The following is a 21,301-nucleotide window of genomic DNA, read 5'->3' as shown; positions in this document are numbered from 1 at the left end:
ATGGACCAACTCCAACTTCTGCGTCTTCAAGTTTCTGCCTCCTCTTGAGAAACTCACCCTTTTCTGTTTCCCAAACACGCAATCCTCGCATAGGCCAACTTCAACTGTTTTCAGGCCCGGCAGTAAACCTTTTGATCACACTATCTTCATCCCTTTCTCGCAATGTCAGCCACTTCTCTCTTTTGGCTCTTTCCATCAGATTGTCCCAAAGAGGATAATTATCCCCATTGAGTTGGGCGGCCATTTATAATTCCTTTTCCCAACATGGTGTTTATGAGTTTTAGATGAATTGGAGGTTAAATATCTCTCGGAAGAAGCACGCTCAACATTGCGTCGGCCAACGGAGCACTTCACGTGTTACTGTGATCCCTACAACGGGGCGCTTCACGTATTACTGCGATGTCTCCCTAAATATTTCTCCTCAAATTCTTAAAATTTCTTCATATATAAATATGCTCCCTCCCTACAAATTCCTAGCTCCGCCCTTTGGGTGGAGCAATGACTTGGCCGCCATCAGATGACTCGAGGCGTTTAACTGATGAGGCCAACTAGGTGCGCTTCTCACATTATCTGCCACAAATATAAATTGGGCTGAGTCAAGATAACAGATAACATTAATTATACCACACTAATTGTTTGAAATTAAGAATTAAAGAATGGGATCTAGACTGACTTTGGTTTGGAATTGGTGCAAAGTAGCTTTCGGGCCTACGCAGCAATTTTGATTCTTAAAACAAAAACTTACAACTACATCTTTGGAGTAGAGATTTAATTGATTAATTACAAAGTATCTAAGGTCAATGATAATAATATCAATGGCCATCATGCATGTTGTTTATTGTGATATAAAGATGAATGCTGTTTACCAATAACTAAACTGCGTTTTGCTAAATCTGATTAGAAGAAGCAAATATGATAAGCAGCAGCAGATTTTACTTGTGTCTGTTTGTATTCACAGCCTGTGTATTCACCACACAAACATCAGACACCATCAATGCGTCCCAAACCGTGAGCGACAGCCGCGATGACAGCCTCGTCTCATCAACTGGGACGTTCGCCTTGGGATTTTCAGCCCCGGGAGCTCCAAGCACCGCTATATCGGCATATGATACAACAAGATTGAAGAAAAGACCGTAGTTTGGGTCGCCAACCGAGACAATCCACTCATCGACCGATCAGGCAGGCTCGTAGTCATCCAACCTGGCCGTCTCCTTCTCCTCAACTCTACTAATGCTACTATCTGGTCTGCCAACATATCAACCACTGCACAGGCTCCACTCGCGCGTTTACTTGACACGGGGAATCTCGTCGTGACAGATGCAAATGATGCAAACAACTTCATCTGGCAGAGCTTCGACTACCCAACTGATACTACCTTACCAGGCATGAAGCTTGGTAGGAACTTCGTCACCGGACACGAAGTCTACATCGTGTCAGCCAAGAACAGTGACAACCCTGCAACGGGACGCTTCACGTATCATTGCGATCCCAGTGGCTATCCGCATGTTGTGATCAAAGAGGGCTCTTCTGTCCTGTTTAATTCAGGGCCATGGAATGGTGTCCGGTTTAGCGGTTCTCAGACCCTGATGAAGAACATGATTTTCTCGTTCGGTGTTGTGATCACTAAGAAGGAGGTTTACTTTTACTACAACCTCTTCAACGACTCTGTTTATATGAGGTTTACGCTTAGCGAGAGTGGTGTTGGGCAGAGGTGGCTTTGGTCGTATCAAAACCCGAAACTGGATACTCTATCTAACCATTCCCAATGATAACTGTGACATTTATAGAGTGTGTGGTGCCTATGGTGTTTGCAATACTAAAACCGTGCCTGCTTGTTCCTGCTTGGATAATTTCGATCCTACTCCAGGTTGGGACGGTGGAGATTTTTCGAGTGGGTGCATTCGAAGAACACCGTTGAACTGCCAAGAAGGGGACGGGTTTCTCAAGTACTCTGGTGTCAAGTTACCAGACACGGAACATGCCTTGGCTAACTCGACTTTGAGTCTTCAAGAATGCAGGGTGGCTTGCGCCACAAATTGCTCGTGTACAGCCTACGCGCCTCTGGATATCAGCAACGGTGGAACTGGATGTCTATGCTGGTTTGGTGACCTTGTCAACATGAGAGTTATACATCCTGGACAAGATATCTACATTAGAATGGCTAAATCCGAATTAGGTATTGATATAATCACTCTCTTTGTGTGTGTGTTTTTTTAGGTAAAAACATGTATGTTGATAGCATTGTTTTCCACAAGCTCAGGGAGTAGGAAAAGGAAAGCACTCATTGTCGCGTTACCTGTGGTGATGGGAATGCTTGTGCTGGGACTGAGCCTGTTGCTTTATTCCCATACAAGAAAGAAGCAGAATCATCAGCAGCAAGAAAGTGGTAAGATTGTGTGTTAACTAAGGCCATTAGTGTTGTTTTTGTTATTTATAACGTTTTTAATCCTCACTCTGCAGAGATGGATACCCAATATCCTAGTGAAAGCCATGAGGAGCTAGAGCTGCCAATGTATGATTTATCCACAATAATAAAAGCTACTGATGATTTTTCAGTCAATAATAAGCTTGGGGAGGGTGGATTTGGACCAGTTTATAAGGTAAAATATATTACACTTTTTCTACAACTTGAGAACAAAACTTTAGCAGACTACATGTTTGTAAAAGGCAGTGCTGGAGGGACAAGAAATGGCTGTCAAACGACTATCAAAAACGTCCGTTCAAGGACAAAATGAGTTTAAGAATGAAGTAATCTGTATTGCAAAACTTCAGCACCGAAATCTTGTGAGGCTTCTAGGATGTTGCATTCAAGGGGAAGAAAGAATACTGCTTTACGAGTACATGACCAACAAAAGTCTCGATTTGATACTTTTTAGTAAGTTCATTCCACAGTTAGCGTCCACCTCAATTACTCTAGCATTACAGCGTATTTAGTTCGCTTATTTTGCAGATAAAGTCATGAAAAAGATGCTAGATTGGCCGAGGCGCTTTAACATCATTAATGGTATTGCTCGGGGGCTTATGTACCTCCATCAAGATTCTCGTCTCAGAGTAATCCATAGAGACCTCAAAGCTAGCAATATATTACTAGATTCGGATATGAATCCCAAAATATCAGACTTTGGTCTTGCAAGAACATTTGGAGGCAACGAGACAGGTGCCAACACAAGTCGAGTAGTAGGGACATAGTAAGTATATGATCCTTACAACGTGATACCTCAAAATGCCATTTTACTGCCTTCTCTCTGATGCCATTGTGAACATTTTCTTGCAGTGGATACATGTCCCCAGAGTATGCTGTAGACGGCATGTTTTCAGTGAAATCAGATGTGTTTAGCTTTGGTGTTCTGGTGCTTGAAATCATCAGTGGCAAGAGAAACAGAGGATTCAATCTGAAAAATCACCGCTACAACCTTCTTGGACACGTAAGTATTCTACCTCGTTGCTGTCTTTATTTGGAATGGAAATTACCTTTTAATAACACAGTATGAGTTAATGCAACAACAGGCATGGATGCTTTACAAAGAAGAAAGGTCACTTGAATTAGTCGACAATTGTGTGGAATATTCAAGTTATATATCTCAGGTTGTGCGATCAATCCATGTCGGTCTTTTGTGCGTGCAAGAACAGGAAAAAGAGAGGCCGAACATGTCTTCAGTGGTTCTGATGCTCAATAATGATGGGGTGCTGCCTGAATCCAAACATCCTGGCTTCTTCACTGGAAGAGATGTAAATGCAAATGAAACTCCCCATAGCTCCAACACTGCAAGTTCCGTTAATGCAATGACCATATCGCTGCTAGAGGCTCGTTAACAAAATCAATGTAAAAGTTATAGATTGGGAAATTGTGAAAACATTTTTTTTTGTGTACACCTTGTTGTTCAAATTGTAGTAGAGAGGGAAACATAGGATCTATATGCTGGTGGATATCAAATAATGATGAATCTTGTCTCTAGATATACGGGAAGAAATGGGAAAGCTCTCAGGTCATGGCAACATATTTGGACCGTCTAAATCGATCTATCTGAAACCTTATATAAGCCACATTTTTGTTTTTGCTAATAGAATTTCCCAAGAGCCTGAGTTATTTTCTTTAAAAACTGCAAGATTTCTGATAGGCTTCGACTTCTCGCCTATCGAATTCAGAGCACATGAAAAATAGAGGAGCGTGCAAACATGAAATCATAGTGTAGGTTCTAGGGAATGGTATTTATAGGATTTAAAACTTGTTTAGGAAGTCATTATATCTTCGATGACTCGAACTCTGAATATGAAGCCATACCTTAATGTTATACGAGTATTTATTATGTTCTTACATGCATGAGTCGAAATGATTTATAGGATATTGCTAGTTAATTAGGTCTAAAGCTTTCTTGAATGAATCTCCTCAAATGTATAATTTTAATATGTGTGAAACTGTCTATTGACAAATTCATGATGAAATGGTGCTTTTGGAAGTAAGTAAATGTGTTTTTGAAGTGAAGTAAAAAATGTCATTAAGAACTATGTTTCACAGAAACTTGGGAGGCCATTTTAACCAATCTTGACATTTTTGTTCAGTTTAAACTTTTAGGCCATTTTAACCAATGTAGACCCTCAAGTTTTCATCACAGAGTATATCATATATATATATATATATATATAGATAAACCATAAATAACATTTGAAAAAATATGCCCAAGAAGCATGGAATTCTTTTTCCTTACATAAAATGTTCCATTTCTCATTCAACTCAAATTCCTACAACAGGAACAGTATAAAAGTACTTCTTGTTTCTGTAATCATACAAATTTAATCTGTAATCTTTAGTTTGAATTTTTCTAACGAGCCTCTAGCAGTGAAATGGTGATCGCATTAGCGGAAGCTGCAGTGTTCGAGGTGTGCCAAGTTTCACTTCTCAATACATCTCTTCCTGTGAAGAAACCAGGCTGTTTGGGTTGGGGCAGAACCCCATCATTATTCAGCATTAGAACCACCGAAGACATGTTTGGCCTCTCTTCTATCTCTTCTTGAACGCACAAAAGGCCCACATGAATTGATCGAACTACTTGCGATAAATAGCTTGAATATTCCAAACAAGAATCTACTAATTCCATTGACATTTCTTCTTTGTAAAGCATCCATGCCTGCTGTTTTATTACTACCTCTTATCATTCATTATTATAAGGTAAATTTCCAAGCCGAAGAAGAAAATACTTACATGTCCAACAAGGTTGTGGCGATGATTCGCCAAAGTGAATCCTCTGTTTCTTTTGCCACTTATGATTTCCAGCACCAGAACACCAAAGCTAAACACATCTGATTTCACTGAAAATAAGCCTTCTACAGCGTACTCTGGGGACATGTATCCACTACAAAAGATGTTCAGCAAGGATTTTAGGATAGCAAGCAGAGAACTACAATTTGATGTGTGATGTTGTAAGGATAGAATACGTACTATGTTCCTACAACTCGGCTTGTTTTGGCTCCAGTTTCGTTGCCTCCACATATTCTTGCAAGGCCGAAGTCTGATATTTTAGGAATCATATCTGAATCTAGTAATATATTACTGGCTTTGAGGTCTCTATGGATAACTCTAAGCCGGGAATCTTGATGAAGATACATAAGGCCTCGAGCAATTCCATTGATGATGTCAAAGCGCCTTGGCCAGTCCAGTATCTTTCTCTTCACTTCATCTGCCAGGTAAGTGACGAAATATATACACATTTTATTACCAAATTGATAAAGATTTGCTACATCTCATTTTGGTAAACTTTGCAACAGTTATGTGTGATATATATTATACATCATACTAGTTCTTTCCAACATCAATCTGATGAAATTACCTCCAGTTAATGTGGTTCTTAGGACTTTCTATGCTAAAAGTATTTTTTTAAATGTGGAAGAACGTTACCGAATAGTATTAAGTCAAGGCTTTTGTTGGTCATGTATTCATAAACAAGCATCCGCTCTTCTCCTTGAATGCAACATCCTAAAAGCTTCACTAGATTTCGATGCTGAAGTTTGGCGATACAGATTAACTCATTCTTGAACTCATGTGCTCCTTGAAGGGAAGTTGTTGATAGTCGTTTCACAGCAATCTCCTTTCCATCCAGCAACCCCTGGTTCAGTAATGGTGTTATTTAAATTCATGTTCTTCAACTTCCTGAAAAACAGCAACACATTGTGATATGCATTTAACCTTAAAAACCGGTCCAAATCCACCCTCTCCCAGCTTATTATCGGCTGAAAATCCGTTAGTAGCATTGATCATTGTGGATAGTTCAAACATTGGTATCTTTTGCTCGTCGTGAGTTTCACCAGAACTCCTCAGATTGTCTAAAAAATGAGAGTTAAAGAAGGGTTAACATGAAGAACTATTGCATAACTCATCAACTGTCTCACCTGATTCTTGTTGCTGTTGCTTTGGATTCTTTCTAACATGATAAAATAGAAACAATCCCAGGCCTAGCAGCACAATACCCGCTACCACTGGCAACGTCACTATAATTGTTTCTCGTTTCCTACTTCCCGAGCCTGTACCAAAGAATACATTGCCATAAAAAAAAATCTGAAAAACCAAGGTTTATGGATGACATTACCTAATTCAGATCTAGCCATTCTAATGTATATATCTTGTCCAGGAGAAATCTCTCTCATGTTGACAAGTTCACCAAACCAGAGTAGACATCCACTTTCACCGTTGCTTATATTTAGACTTGCATAGGCCGTACACGAGCAATTTTTCGCGCAAGATACCCTGCACTCTTGAAGGCTCATACTCGCATTATACCAGGAACCCTCCGTGTCTGGCAATTTGACACCAGAATACTTGAGAAAACCGTCGCCATCTTCACAGTTCAATGTGGTTCTTCGAATGCATCCATTCGAAAAATTACCAGCATTCCAACCTTGAGGATCGGTAGGCATGAATTTATCCAAACAAGAACAATCGGGCGAAGTCCTAGTGCTACAAATACCATGTGCACCACACAGTTTATACGAATCACAGTTATCTATGGGAAAAGCAACATAAGGTTTCCAGCTTTTGGTTTGATCACCAGACCAGATCAACCTCTGTCCAACGCCAATTTCGTTCAGCACCAACCGCGTGTATACAACATCGTTGAGGAGTTGGTTGTAATAGTAAACCTCGTTGTTCTCAATCACCACTCCAAACGAGAAAAGAGTGTTTTTCACCAAGTTCTGACTGCCGCTGAAGTAAACACCATTCCACGGCCCTGCTTTGTACCGGAAGGAGTCGCCTTCTTTGATCACAGTCTGGGGATAGCCACTAGGATCACAGCGATACGTAAAACCACCTGTTGCCGGATCATCGTTGCTCTTAGCTGACGAGACGTAGACTTCATGGCCAGATACAAAGTTCTTACCGAGCTTCATACCCGGTAAGAAAGTGTCGGTTGGATAGTCGAAACTCTGCCATATTATACTGCTCTCATTATTTTCATCCATCACAACGAGATTCCCTGAGTCAAGCAAACGCACAATGGGAGCGTGCACAGTGCTTGATATATTAGCAGACCATACTGTGACATTAGTAGCACTGCTGAGAAGTAGCAGACGGCCCGGCTCAATGACTCGGAGCACACCTGATCGATCGGTGAGAGGATCGTCTCTGTTGGCAACCCACACCACTGTCTTGTCTTGAATGTTGTTGTACCATATGCCCACGTACCGATTCTTGGAGCTCCCCGGGCTATAAAAACCCAATGCAAAGGCTCCAGTTGATGAGATGAGAGTGTCATTATGGTTATCTCTCAGTATTTGGGAAGTGAAAATGGTGTCATTTGTGTGAGCTGAGATAAAGGAGGTTGTCAATAGAAGTAGGCAGAGCCCAAATCTAGTAGTGCTGTTGCTGAATATCATATTCATTTCTGCACAACAAACAAAGGAGGAGGCCACTTTTCTGATTTAATTTAAGATTATTGGATGCCTATTATTTGGTCGAATATGTGGCTGAGTATGCTTGGGGCCATATATAATATGTACATGTGGCTGTTAGTATCGCTAATGGTCGTCCATTGATGCAAGCAAGCTACACGAGTCAACACTATGCGAAGACCGTCGCTTGTTATATTCATAATGACCAAACTTCCAAGTCAGTTGACTTCATTTCCATTGAGAAATTATAAACATCTCCTCCCTCCGTCCAAAAAAAATAGATCACTTTGTGTATAGTACGGGTTTTAATGTAGAATTAGTAAAGTAAGAGAGAGAAGGAGAAAAAGTAGGTAAAGTAAGAAAGATAGGGAGAAAAGAAAGTGATCTATTTTTTTTGGACGTCCCAAAATGGCAAAAGTGATCTATTGTTTGTGGACGGAGGAAGTATAATATACATAGGTTATTTGGGGAGGACACGAGTTTTAAAGCATAATTGGTCTAAGAGTATCGCGCAGGGGAAAGGCAATTGTCGAGCTAGCGCACCACGCACTCCCCCACGTGGCGTGTAAGTTTTTTTATTTACTACTCTCGTCCACAAAAAATAGGACACATTTACCATTTTTAGCCGTCCACAAAAAATAGAGCACATTCATTTATGAAAAGTTTTCAACAAAATAATAACTCTACACATCATTTTATTTACCACTTATGTCATTAAAATTAAAACTTCTCCCTTACGAGAGATTTCGGAAAAAGGGGCTCAATACGCAGGCTTTTCAAAATTTAGGATTAATTTCACACGCCTTTCGAAATATGGGATCGTGGCATGCGAATTTTTCGGAACAATGGATTTAAATTTTTATCTATTTTCTTTCTTTTTTCTTATTATTTCTCTCATGATATTTATAAATTGACCAAATTGCCCTCTATCATTTTCACTAAAAATGTTAACACTTTTTTATTACTCCATCCATCCCACATAATTTTACCCAGTATTCCATTTTGGGTCGTCCCACATAATTTTACACACTTCAATTTTACCATTTTTGGTAGTGGACCTCATATTCCACTAACTCATTCCTACTCACATTTTATTATAAAATTAATACTTTAAAAGTAGGACCCTCATCCCACCAACTTTTTCAACTCACTTTCCATTAAATTTCTTAAAATCCATACCGGATCAAAGTGGGTAAAATTATGTGAGACGGAGGGAGTGCCATCCTATTTTCACTCAAAACACCGCCGCCTCCAAATGATTACCCATGGAAACCTGAAGTTTGAGAACCTCATGCTTGACGAGAACATGAGCCCTAAGCAGACTGATTTCGGGCCTGAGGATCTCCGGACAGCAGATGACACATTGTGACGATGAGGCACGGCTGCTAGCGAGGGAGTCCGAGCAGCGACGATGCTGTGTCGTGGCCAATTTGAGAGGGCTGCTGAGCACCGAGAGGGTGACACTGGCTGTCAGCCAGGCGCGATGACGTTGCCTGAACGAGCGATGGAAATTAATGTTTGGTTGTGCAACAAGAGAGAGAAGAGATAGTCGACAGATTTTAGCTCTCTAAATTTGGGGACGGATGGGGGGTTGCAATGAGAGAAGACGGAGGTGTCCAGTTGCTTTTGAAATTAGGGTGCCGAGGGAGAGAGGCGACAGGTGCTAAGGAGTCTCCGGAGACGGCGGTGGTGGACGGTATCGAAACCGGAAGAGGCGGCGTCCTGGTGAAGCGAGGACGCGTGGTTGCCGTCGAGCGATCAGTGGCTAAGACATGCGACTGCAACAGCGTGACGGGAGGCTCCGGCTGGTCCGTGGGCAAGGGATGACGGTACGCAGCAGCCGCATCGATGACAACGTGAACAAAGGACCACTTTGTGTGGTCGCTGACGGCTGCACAAGAGAAAATATAGGGCGATAGGAGGAGAGAAAAAAGGAAGGAGAAAGAGAACGATTGCAAATTGGAGGCTGCGCATGAGGGTAGAGATAGGCGTTCTTGGTGATTTGGGTGAAAACAATTGAAATAAAAAAAATTGTAGTGAATAAATTAGGGGTAGGTTGGTCAATTTATAAATATAATGAGAGAAATAATAAGAAAAAAGAAGAGAAAATAGATAAAAACTCAAAAATCCCTTATTCCGAAAAAATCGCATGCCACGATCCCATATTTTGAAAGGCATGCAAAATTAATACTAAATTTCGAAAGGCCAGCGTATTAAGTCCCTTTTATCGAAATCTCCCCTTAGTGTTTTTTCAATTTGAAATTAGTTTTAATATATTCAATAAAGTGTTAGCATATACTCCCACCGTCATGGACTTTAAGTGTCACATTTCCTTTTTTTCATTTCTTACTCTAATTAAAATATTTACAGAAACAGAAACATCATTATCTCCACTTTATTCTCATGTCTTAACTTTATTCCTTCTCTACTCACTTCACCAAATAAAAATGTAGTCGCTCCGTTATAAAAAGCAAACAAAGTTGTAAATGGCACGAATTTTAATATGTATTGGTAAGGTAAGAGAGAAAGAAAGGGAAAATGTGGTGGAAGTAGTGTTAATAGATTGTGGGGTCCACATTTAGAATGATGTATATAGTTAGTATTGATTTAAAACTTTTCTTTTTTAGAATTAGTCTAATGTTGGTGGATGGCTCAAAATGGTAAAACTTGTCTATTTCTTGTGAACGGAGAAAGTATAAAATTTCGTTTTGAATAGGAAATGTTTCCATTAGAGTGAAAGGGGAGAAACACATTTCCTTTTTTAAAGTGTATATAAGGATATTATTTATTTCCTTAGAGTGAAAGGGGAGAAACACATTTCTTTTTTTTTTTAAAGTCTATACAACGATATTATTTCTGTTGAATCAAGCAAAATAATGTGCACAAGTGGTGATACTAGTTGTTACAACCAAGTCCACAATTTGCCATTTTGACATTGTTATTTCTTGTGCTTAATGTGTGGAATTTTTAACTCTGTCATACAATCGCCACACTGTTGCATGAAAATCTAGCAATTTCTAATGAAAATAACTCAGTCTCTTCTCTGGGAATTTCTATTAGCTAGAACAAAAATTTAGCTGATATCAGGTTTCAGATAATTGATTTAGATATGCCAAATATGTTGATAACACCTTATAGCTTTCCCTTTTGCATCAGGATGTACTCTAAAAAATGTTTGCAATCTATAACTCTTCATTGAATTTGTTAACGAGCCTCTAACAACGATATGGTCATTGCATTACCGGAACTTGCAGTGTTGGAGCTATGGGAAGTTTCATTCGCTTTTACATCTCTTCCAGTGAAGAAGCCGGGATGTTTGGATTCAGGCAGCACCCCATCATTATTGAGCATCAGAACCACTGAAGACATGTTTGGCCTCTCTTCTGTCTGTTCTTGCACGCACAAAAGACCGACATGGATTGATCGCACAATCTGAGATATATAACTTGAATATTCCACACATTTGTCGACTAATTCAAGTGACCTTTCTTCTTTGTAAAGCATCCATGCCTGTTGTTGCATTAGCTCATACAGTGTTATTAAAAGGTAATTTCCATTCCAAATAAAGACAGCAACGAGGTAGAATACTTACGTGTCCAAGAAGGTTGTGGCGGTGATCTATCAGAGTGAATCCTCTGTTTCTCTTGCCACTGATGATTTCAAGCACCAGTACGCCAAAGCTAAACACATCTGATTTCACTGAAAACATGCCGTCTACAGCATACTCTGGGGACATGTATCCACTGCAAGAAAATGTTCACAATGGCATCAGAGAGAAGGCAGTAAAATGGCATTTTGAGGTATCACGTTGTAAGGATCATATACTTACTATGTCCCTACTACTCGGCTTGTGTTGGCACCTGTCTCGTTGCCTCCAAATGTTCTTGCAAGACCAAAGTCTGATATTTTGGGATTCATATCCGAATCTAGTAATATATTGCTAGCTTTGAGGTCTCTATGGATTACTCTGAGACGAGAATCTTGATGAAGGTACATAAGCCCCCGAGCAATACCATTAATAATATTAAAGCGCCTCGGCCAATCTAGCATCTTTTTCTTTACTTGATCTGCAAAATAAGCTAACAAAATACGCTACAATGCCAGAGAAATTGAGGTGGACGCTAAATGTGGAAATATCTTACCGAAAAGTATTAAGTCGAGACTTTTGTTGGTCATGTACTCGTAGAGAAGTATCCGTTCTTCGCCTTGAATGCAACATCCTAGAAGCCTCACTAGATTTCGGTGCTGAAGTTTTGCAATACAGATTACTTCATTCTTAAACTCATTTTGTCCTTGAACGGACGTTTTTGATAGTCGTTTCATAGCAACTTCCTGTCCCTCCAGCACTCCCTAGTATAAACATAAAACATTTAGTCTGCTAAAGTTTTGTGCTCAAGTTGTAGAAAAGGTATTATGTCTTTACCTTATACACCGGTCCAAATCCACCCTCCCCGAGCTTATTGTTGGCTGAAAAATCATCAGTAGCTTTTATTATTGTGGATAAATCATACATTGGTAGCTCTAGCTCCTCATGGCTCTCACTAGGATAATTGGTATCCATCTCTGCAGTGAGGAATGGAAAGGTTATAAATAACAAAAACAACACTACTGCATTAGTCAACACAAAATAACTACTCATGTTCTGTCTTACCACTTTCTTGCAGCTGATGATTCTGCTTCTTTCTTTTCTGGGAATACAGCAAAATGCTCAGTCCCAGCACAAGAATTCCCATCACCACTGATAGCGCGACAACGAGTACTTTCCTTTTCCTACTACCCGAGCCTAATTCGGATTTAGCCATTCTAATGTAGATATCTTGTCCAGGAGATATATCTCTCATGTCGACAAGGTCACCAAACCAGCGTAGACATCCAGTTTCACCATTGCTAATATCCAGAGACGCGTAGGCTGTACACGAGCAATTTGTGGCGCAAGCAACCCTGCATTCTTGGAGACTCATAGTCGCATTAGCCATGGCACGCTCCGTGTCTGGTAACTTGACACCAGAGTACTTTAGAAAACCGTCTCCTTCTTGGCAGTTCAATGCGGTTCTTCTAGTGCATCCATTCGAAGAATCCCCACCATCCTCGAAATTATCCAAGCACGAACAATCAGGCGTAGTTTTAGTATTGCAAACACCATAAGCACCACAAACTCTATAAATGTCACAGTTATCACTGGGAATGGTAAGATAGAGTATCCAGCTTCGGGTTTCATACGACCAAAGCCACCTCTGCCCAACCCCACTCTCGCTCAGCGTAAACCTCATGTAAACAGAGTCGTTGAGGAGGTTGTAGTGATAGTAAACATCGTCTTCGTTGATCACAACGCCAAACGAGAAAATTGAGTTCTTCACCAGGTTCTGGCTCCCGCTGAACCGGACACCATTCCACGGCCCTGTCTTGAACCGGACAGAGGAGCCCTGTTTGATCACAGTCTGCGGGTAGCCACTGGGATCGCAGTGGTACGTGAATCCCCCCGTTGCAGGGTCGTCGCTGTTCTTGGAAGACGCGATGTAGGTCTCATGGCCCGTGGCGAAGTTCCTACCAAGCTTCATGCCTGGTAAGAAAGTATCGGTTGGATAGTCGAAGCTCTGCCAGATGAAGTCGTTTGCACCGTTTGCATCTGTCACGACGAGATTCCCTGTGTCGAGTAAACGCGCGAGTGGAGCCTGTGCAGTGGTGGTTGATATGTTGGCAGACCAGATAGTAGCATTAGTAGCGTTGAGGAGAAGGAGACGGCCGGGTTGGATGACTAGGAGCCTGCCTGACCGGTCGATGAGTGGGTTGTCTCGGTTGGCGACCCACACCACGGTCTTTTCTTCGATCTTGTTGTACCATATGCCGATGTAGCGGTTCTTGGAGCTCCCGGGGCTGAAAAACCCCAAGGCGAAGGCCCCCGTTGATGAGACGAGCCTGTCATCGCTGCTGTCGCTCACGGTTTGGGACGCATTAATGGTGTCTGATGTTTGTGTGGAGAATACACATGCTGTGAATACAAACAGACTGAGGTAAAATCTGCTGCTGCTTCTCATATTTGCTTTTTCTAATCCAGATTGGATTAAGATTTAGCAAAAGGTAGTTTAGTTCATCATTCATATTTATATCGCAATAAACAACCTGTAACTTGTAAATTTGTTTATGTGATGGTCCAAGTCTGATGGAGCTAACGTAAGCGCTATAGGGTCGAGTTTTAGTGTGGAATATTATTATTGTCATTATTGACTTCGAATACTTTGTAATTAATCAACTAATGAGACCCTTTATTTAAGGGAACATTATAGGAACTAGAGTGGGGAAAAATAACGAAATATTGTACTTACCGTATCCAAAAAATACTGAAAATACCAATTTTTTGGTATACCGCAATAACGCTAAGGTAACGGTATCAAAAATTAATCATACCGAATTTCTGTATACTGAATTCGGTAAACCTAAAATTGGTATGGTATTAGTATGATATTTTGTCGTATTGCAGTTTTTGACACGGTATACCGTACCCACTCACATCAGTTGATACCTAGAACATATGGAGGGGGTTTCTGTTAAAATTTCTTAATCTTGTCTATTTAAGAATGTCGGTCAATTATCCGGTTGTGGAGGTGATTAGTCAAGTATTAGAGGCTGCTGGGCAAATGGTTATTTTAGCTAAAGTGAAGCTGAAGTGGAAAATGACATTTATTCTATTTTATATTTCTAGAAAAAGTCAGAAGAGCATATTAGACGTCTATTATTAAAAATCAACCTTGTCTAATTAAGTCTCTTTATTTAGATAATTTCCAGTCATGCCAAGATGACTTCGTTAAACCTCCACAAAATTTTGTTTCACAATTCAATTTACTAATGAGAAAATAAAAAATCCAATCACCACATAGCTCATGACAGTCGGCCAACCCAAATGCCAAAGTTGTGTAGCGTGATACTCTTTCCGTCCCACCGAAGATGATCCACTCATTACTAAAAATAAAAATATGTTTATTTTTATTTCATTCTTTTTCTTACTTTAATTCCATCTACTCAACACACGCAAAAAACCTACGTAAAATCTCGTGCCACCCAAAGAAAAGGTCATCTTCCTTGGGACGTAGCGGAAGGAGTACATTTTAATGTACTATCTCCGTCCCATAGATATAAGACCCTTTAGAATTGGCACGAATTTTAATGTGTAATTGGTAAAGTAAGAGAGGGGAAGAAAAAGTAGTTGAAATTGTGTAGTGGGTGGTGGGACCATAAATGATAAAGTAAAAGAGAAGAAGAAAAAAGGTTATCATAAATGGAGATGGACTATTTCTGTAGGACGGACCGAAAAGGAAATATGACATATTTCTATGGAACGGAGGGAGTATAATTTAAACACAAAATTTTAAAAATTGATATGTAAAGATTAAAATGAGGAATAAGTATGAAAACAAAGAGTTAAATTAAAAAGATAAAAGAAAAGGCAAAACGTATATGAAGATTTTTATATTAATATTTCTTCCGTCCCACCATAAGCGATGTTCTTCATTTTTGCACTCATTTTGGAAAAATGATACTCCCTTCATTTCTTCATAGTTGAGTCATTTTACCATTTCGGGAAGTTTCTTCATAGTTGAGTCGTTTCCTTATATGGTAACTTTTTCCTCTTTCTTACTTTACTCTCTCTTACTTTATTCTCTCTACCTTTCCTCTCTCTTATTTTTTTATCTATTTATTTAACACACTCAACATTCATTTCTAAAACTCCGTGCCGAAAAGTTCCGCCTCAACTATGAAGAAACGGAGGGAGTATAAAATAGTTAAAGTGCAGAAAATGTAAAGTAAGAGAGAGAATAATGCAGTTAAGACGTTTCTACATTAATATCTCCCTTACTTTATATTTTCTCAACCTCAACTATTTTATACTCCATTCGTCCCATTTTAGCAATCTCAGTTGAGTTGTGCATGAGTTTTAAGAAACATAAAGAAAAAAATTGATGAAAAATGATAGTGGATCCCATTTTTATATACTACTATTACTTTTATATTAAAATGTTAGTGAAATGTGAGGCCATTACTGTTTATGGAACATTCTAAATGTGACTTCTAATGCGGGAAAGATTAAACTATCTGGGACTGCTAAAGTAGGATGGATGGAGTATAATTTTTCTAAAACGCGTATAAAAAAGAAGCTTCTTGCTTATGGTGAAACGGAGGGAGTACTATATTTTATTTCATTAGATCCTTGTACAATTTTTTGTATGTTATAGAATGTTGTATTAATGCATTTTATTTCAATAGGTATTTTTATTTTTATTTTTTTTTCATTAGGTACTTAGAGCACTCCCAATGGAGTTCCCTAAAAACTCCCTTATTTCTCCCTAACTCCTGCCACATCAGCGCCACATCAGCACCAAAATTTATCCCCAGTTTTTAGCCAAGTGCTACATTGGTTTCTCCCTTATTTCTCCCTTATTTCTCCCTAACTCAACATTTCATTTTTACATCATTATTTTTTATATTATTTAATTTTCCCTACAAATGTATTTAATAAATAGACTAATAATGAACAATTCATCGTTGTATTAATCATTGGAAAATATAATACAACGAGAAAAAAAAAACTACAAATAAAAAACGCAAATAAACAAAGATTTAAAAAAAAAAAATCTAAGACGGAGGGGCCGGAGGGGCGTCGGGATCGAGCCCCAGCGTACTCTGCAGGTGTTGGATGCATTTCCAGAGGGCCGCCTTTTCTTCAGGGGTCCCGCCGCCGGTGAAGTACAGCGTGTACATCTGGGTCAGATTGGCGACATTGCTCGAATAAGTGGCTTTTTCTAAGTCGATGACGGATTCCGACGCGACTTCCGACGTTGCGCCCTTCCCCTTCCGCCTCCCCTTCGCCTTCTTCACTCCCTCCGGGCGCTCGTGCGGACCATCCCCACTCAAGTCGATGTGGGCCGCGCTCCCCTCGCTCTCCGAAACGCTAAGTCGCGAGCGCACCGATTTCCCGTGCAGCGCGTCGTGCATTCCCGTCCGGAATTTGGGGAGATCCTTCAGCTTATCGTAGATGTTCCAATACTTGAAGCCCTTCGTCGACAAGTACTGGCTACTATACATCCGGATGGCCTCATCTCGGACCATGTGCTCGTTCTGGCCACTCGTCATGTGAGTCATCAAGTTAGAATAAATACCGTTGAAGTGCCCGCAGTCCCTCATGAGGCGCTCCCAATGCCGACGGATCGCCTCGCTGCCATGGTCCTTCATTGAGGCAGTCTTGTGGCTCCTGTACTTCGCGGCAATCCGCTCCCAGAATATGATCTCAGTCTGGTAGTTGCTGCGCTCCGCGTCCTGTGACGTGTCCGCCCAGCAGTCGGCTATCAGCTCGGACTCTTGCAGAGTGTAAGTAGTCCTTACCCGCTTCGGCCTCTCATCGGAACCCGTATCAGTCGCAGCCGACGACGCCGGCGCCTTCCCCCTCCCGCTCCTAGAAGGCGGCTCGGTGGGCGTTTCTTCCACCTCGAAGTCCTCCGCGCTCAGTGTCGCGGCCTGAGATTCTTGGTCGCCTGGGGTTGATCCGGGGGTGTCGAACTGGGGCCGATACACATCGTCGGCTGGAAAGGGCATTCTGCCGGCAGAGTTGAAGTACGGAGAAAGTCTCCGCGCCGGAGGAGTCTGCAAAGGAGACGGACCCCCGTATGGAAGTTGGCCGGGAGGAGAACCCATCGCCAACAACGACTGCATCCACTGCTCGTTTGCTTCATCCGTGTTGGGAATTTGTGAACTCGACTCTTTCCCCTTACCCTTATCCTTACCCGATCGGGAACTTTTCTTCCAAAAGCTCATAATTTTGATGAAAATTGAAGATTGGGAGAAGAGATTGAAAATGGAGAGAATGAAGATTGTGGGTGATGAATGGAGGAAGTGGAGGAAATATTTATAGGGGTGGAATGTAAAATAGCCGTTGGGTTCAAAAAAAAAAAAAAAAAATTTTAATTATCGCCGATTATCGCCGAGCGTCGCCACAGTGGCCGGCGATCGCTCGGCGATAATCCGGCGTTAGAACGCCACTCGGCGAAGCAACGGCAACATTATCGCCGAATTATCGCCGACTTCGCCACAATGGCCGGCGATAATTCGGCGATAACCGGCGATTTATCGCCGAGAATTCGCCACCTCCATTGGGAATGCTCTTATACTAATAACTTTGAATTTAAAAGATATTTTGAATGAATATTTATTTAATAAAATTTATAATTTAAATAACTTTTCTTGTATTAATTAAATTATATACTCCCGCAGTCCCACAAAAGATGTCACATTTGTGGGACGACACGAGATTTTAGGTGATTTTGTTTTGTGTGTTAAATGGAAAGAGAAAATATAATATTTATATCTATGATAGAGAGAATTTTTTTGGAAAAAGGAAATGTGTCATCTTTAATGGGACAAACCAAAAAGAAAAGTAAGACATCTTTTATGAAATGGAGGGAGTACTTTTCTTTGTTTTTCTCCTATTTATTCTGAAATTAATTTAATTATGATATCAACTATTGAAAAAATTACAGTGATAAATATAATTATAAACATAGTGATAATTATAAACATCAAATATACGTGTCATGATACCATTATGCAGAAAAATATGAGTGAAGTGAGTTTAGTAGAATGTGGAACCTTCTTGCTATTTATGGTAAAAATGAAATGTGATGTTTATTGTGGAAGAATCAAAATGACAAAATGTGACTCTTTAGTTATTGAATATATAAATGGAATCAATTAAAAATTATTAATTCTATTCAGTTTTCTAATTTTTTATCAAGTAAGTGAATTGTCATTCATTTTCTACAATTACTCCATTTTTATGTTCACTAGTGTAACACCTGTGCATTCGCACAGATATTAACTTTCTCAAATTTATAAAAATAAAATAATATCTGCGCACAAAATAAAAATAACTAACTAACTATGTATACACTTGCAAACATAGTATTAATTTTACTTAAATTCAAAATACCATATATTTATTATCGTTATTAATATGTATAACCATAGTGACTTTATAAATAGAATAATTGTCTAAAATTATTATATATCTTTATCACCATATTTTTATTTAAATTCAATTTTTATGATCAAAATATCTTACTCCGTATTTAATTTTATTTATACTTGAATAACATAAATATTGTTAATAATTTTTTTTATCAATTTAATTGAATAATCAAATATAGGTTACATATGCAAAAAAGTTAAAAATTGTGATATCTAACAAAAGTAACCAATATTGTTCAATTTATAAATAAATTATGTTATATGAATAAAAATTTGAGTGAGAAAAAATGTTTAAATTCAAAAACTATTTGGTCACGTATTGTTACTTAGATCATAGGAAAAACAAACTCTCCTTATTACTATGATACAAATTATTCATAATTAGATAGAGAATAAAATAAACTATAAAACATGTCATTAATAATCGATATAAAAATTAATATTAGAAATACATAATGGGCCACCACAGAATAATATAAACCTATAGTAAATGAACAAAAATTGTACACATATATCAACCCTAAAGAAGAATCCAACGCCTCCATCATAATTGCCAGAAAAAACTTGCGGGGGATGGCGAATGAGAAACAAAATTACAAAATATAGCACCACCAACACCACTCATCTTTACTTCCGAATTCTACATAGCATCTATATACATAAATCAATATTCATCTAAGCAATGTTTACTGTGAGATATATTTTCTCACAACCTTCATTTATGGAGATGAATATTCAATTTATTTTTCAAAACCTTATCATGTCCACTTTCTCCATTTCTAGTAAAGAAGAAAAAAATATTTCACTTGCTTAACTTACTATGATATAATCAAGGCTGTTAAGCAATGTTATCTCCTTAATTTAGGCAGTAGGAATCCGTGCATGAACCTGAAAATAGTTAAGATATTGATATCAGTAGCAAGAATTAGAAAAATACAATCAAGATGCAGTAACAAAATTTGTGAAGTTTGTTGGATAAAGTTGCACTACCTCTTTTGTGAAGTTCGTTGGAGTTGCTTCAAGAATTCACATGTTTATCCGCTTGCCTATGACATATTATATTTATAGCCATAAATTTGAGTGAGAAAGCTCATTGAGCATGGTGTAGTATGCACATAACCCTTGTAAAATAACTACCCTTTATTTGGTAATTAATGCCAAGCCGATTTACTATATAATTCTTACTCTATTTGGCATTTCCCTAAATACCCCAATAACTCCCTTTTCATTTCCCAAAATACCCTCAAAACTCCCCTTTTATATATTATATACCAAAATACCCCCAAAACTTCCCTTTTATATATTATATAGATATAGATATAGATATAGATATAGATATAGATTTTATTAATTCCTTATTCAATTTTATATAAGCACAATGAATCTTTAATAAGCAATGCCGTGTCCGAATTTTTTAGCTGATGGCGTTCTATTTCTAATAATAACCTAATTTTCCATGCCACAATACAAATTATGCACCATCAAATTATTCAGAATGAGTACAATCTATGCTTCATATACATACGATTTACCAGTGACTTTGTCACGTATAATGACTCCAATTTTGACCAAATGTCGGCGCCAGTTGTTTCTCAAGCGACCTCCTCTAGCACTTTATATCCAAGATTAGAGATAATTGCACTATGAGAAATCCCAAATCTTTGTTTTCTTCATCAAGATCACGAGAATTCTTATGGTAAAATCCATTCACATTAATTCTTCTTAGTTCGGTGAAAAGGTGCATAATTACTGAATTGTTTGTTCGTCTTGAATCATCTTTATATCATGAGAGATTTGATAATTAATTCTTTCTTGTGTGATTTATCTGCATGCATGTATATGTTTCTAGAACTTGTTCCTCGTCTGCCTAAGTTTACATAGAGTTTAAGTTGATAAGGGAAGATGTTAGACCATCTTTTCATAGCTACATTTGTATCCAAATTTTGACCCTTTTTCAAATTTCCCTTTGTAGCCAATTTTGATCCTTAAAGCCTATTCTTTGTAGTCAGTTTATTGAAAAGACATTGGTACTCTTTTTGGAGGAAAAATGAGAAGCTGACTGTGTAATAACTTAGGGAAATACTTCCTCCGTCCCATAGTAGATGTCACACTTGGGTATTGACACGAAATTTTAGAAGGTGTTGTTTTGTGTATTAAGTGGAAATAGAAAATAATATATTTATATTAAAGTGAGAGAAACTTTTTTCAAAAAATGAAATATGATATCTTTTGTGGTATAAACTAAAAAGAAAAGTGTGACATCTATTATGAGACCGAAGGAGTATAATACTTTATTTTCTTTCTTTGTTTTGAGTCTTCCAATATATTGAGCCAACCAAATGGCTTTCCAATGCAAACAATAGATTTCCCAACAAGACTGAAATTTTTATAAATACCACTATAAGTT

At 38.8% G+C, this 21,301-nt stretch overlaps 3 protein-coding genes and 1 pseudogene across 4 annotated transcripts; 2 read left to right on the top strand and 2 right to left on the bottom strand.

Moving 5' to 3' along the window:
- Window positions 1–815: 815 nt before the first annotated feature.
- Window positions 816–2,934, top strand: LOC125209560 (G-type lectin S-receptor-like serine/threonine-protein kinase At4g27290; annotated as a pseudogene).
- LOC125213523 (G-type lectin S-receptor-like serine/threonine-protein kinase At4g27290) lies at window positions 2,838–3,870 on the top strand. Its single transcript, XM_089068994.1, has 3 exons — window positions 2,838–3,188; window positions 3,275–3,425; window positions 3,508–3,870. Exons 1-3 carry the CDS (start codon window positions 2,959–2,961, stop codon window positions 3,811–3,813), a joined length of 687 nt encoding a protein of 228 aa, XP_088925120.1. The 5' UTR covers window positions 2,838–2,958; the 3' UTR covers window positions 3,814–3,870.
- A 772-nt stretch (window positions 3,871–4,642) lies between these two features.
- LOC125209558 (G-type lectin S-receptor-like serine/threonine-protein kinase At4g27290) lies at window positions 4,643–7,907 on the bottom strand. 2 transcript variants are annotated; one of them, XM_089068990.1, is made up of 7 exons: window positions 6,582–7,907; window positions 6,385–6,516; window positions 6,182–6,318; window positions 5,894–6,101; window positions 5,438–5,675; window positions 5,201–5,351; window positions 4,643–5,129 (listed from the first exon to the last, which is right to left on the bottom strand). In XM_089068990.1, the coding sequence occupies exons 1-7, from the start codon at window positions 7,870–7,872 to the stop codon at window positions 4,821–4,823; spliced, it is 2,466 nt and encodes an 821-aa protein (XP_088925116.1). In that variant the 5' UTR covers window positions 7,873–7,907; the 3' UTR covers window positions 4,643–4,820. The 2 variants fall into 2 exon arrangements, with proteins under 2 accessions (XP_088925116.1, XP_047965114.1); XM_048109157.2 differs by having other exon boundaries at window positions 4,643–5,126.
- A 3,158-nt stretch (window positions 7,908–11,065) lies between these two features.
- LOC125209557 (G-type lectin S-receptor-like serine/threonine-protein kinase At4g27290) lies at window positions 11,066–13,919 on the bottom strand. Its single transcript, XM_089068996.1, has 6 exons — window positions 12,514–13,919; window positions 12,305–12,422; window positions 12,024–12,231; window positions 11,711–11,948; window positions 11,474–11,624; window positions 11,066–11,391 (listed from the first exon to the last, which is right to left on the bottom strand). Exons 1-6 carry the CDS (start codon window positions 13,914–13,916, stop codon window positions 11,086–11,088), a joined length of 2,424 nt encoding a protein of 807 aa, XP_088925122.1. The 5' UTR covers window positions 13,917–13,919; the 3' UTR covers window positions 11,066–11,085.
- Window positions 13,920–21,301: the final 7,382 nt, after the last annotated feature.

The sequence above is a fragment of the Salvia hispanica genome, chromosome 3, assembly GCF_029641045.1.
Source record: "Salvia hispanica isolate PSC_SH4W2 chromosome 3, Shi_PSC_v1, whole genome shotgun sequence".
Lineage (NCBI taxonomy): Eukaryota > Viridiplantae > Streptophyta > Magnoliopsida > Lamiales > Lamiaceae > Salvia > Salvia hispanica.
The sequence above is the reverse complement of the archived record's forward strand: the minus strand, read 5'-3'. Positions and strand labels throughout refer to the sequence as shown.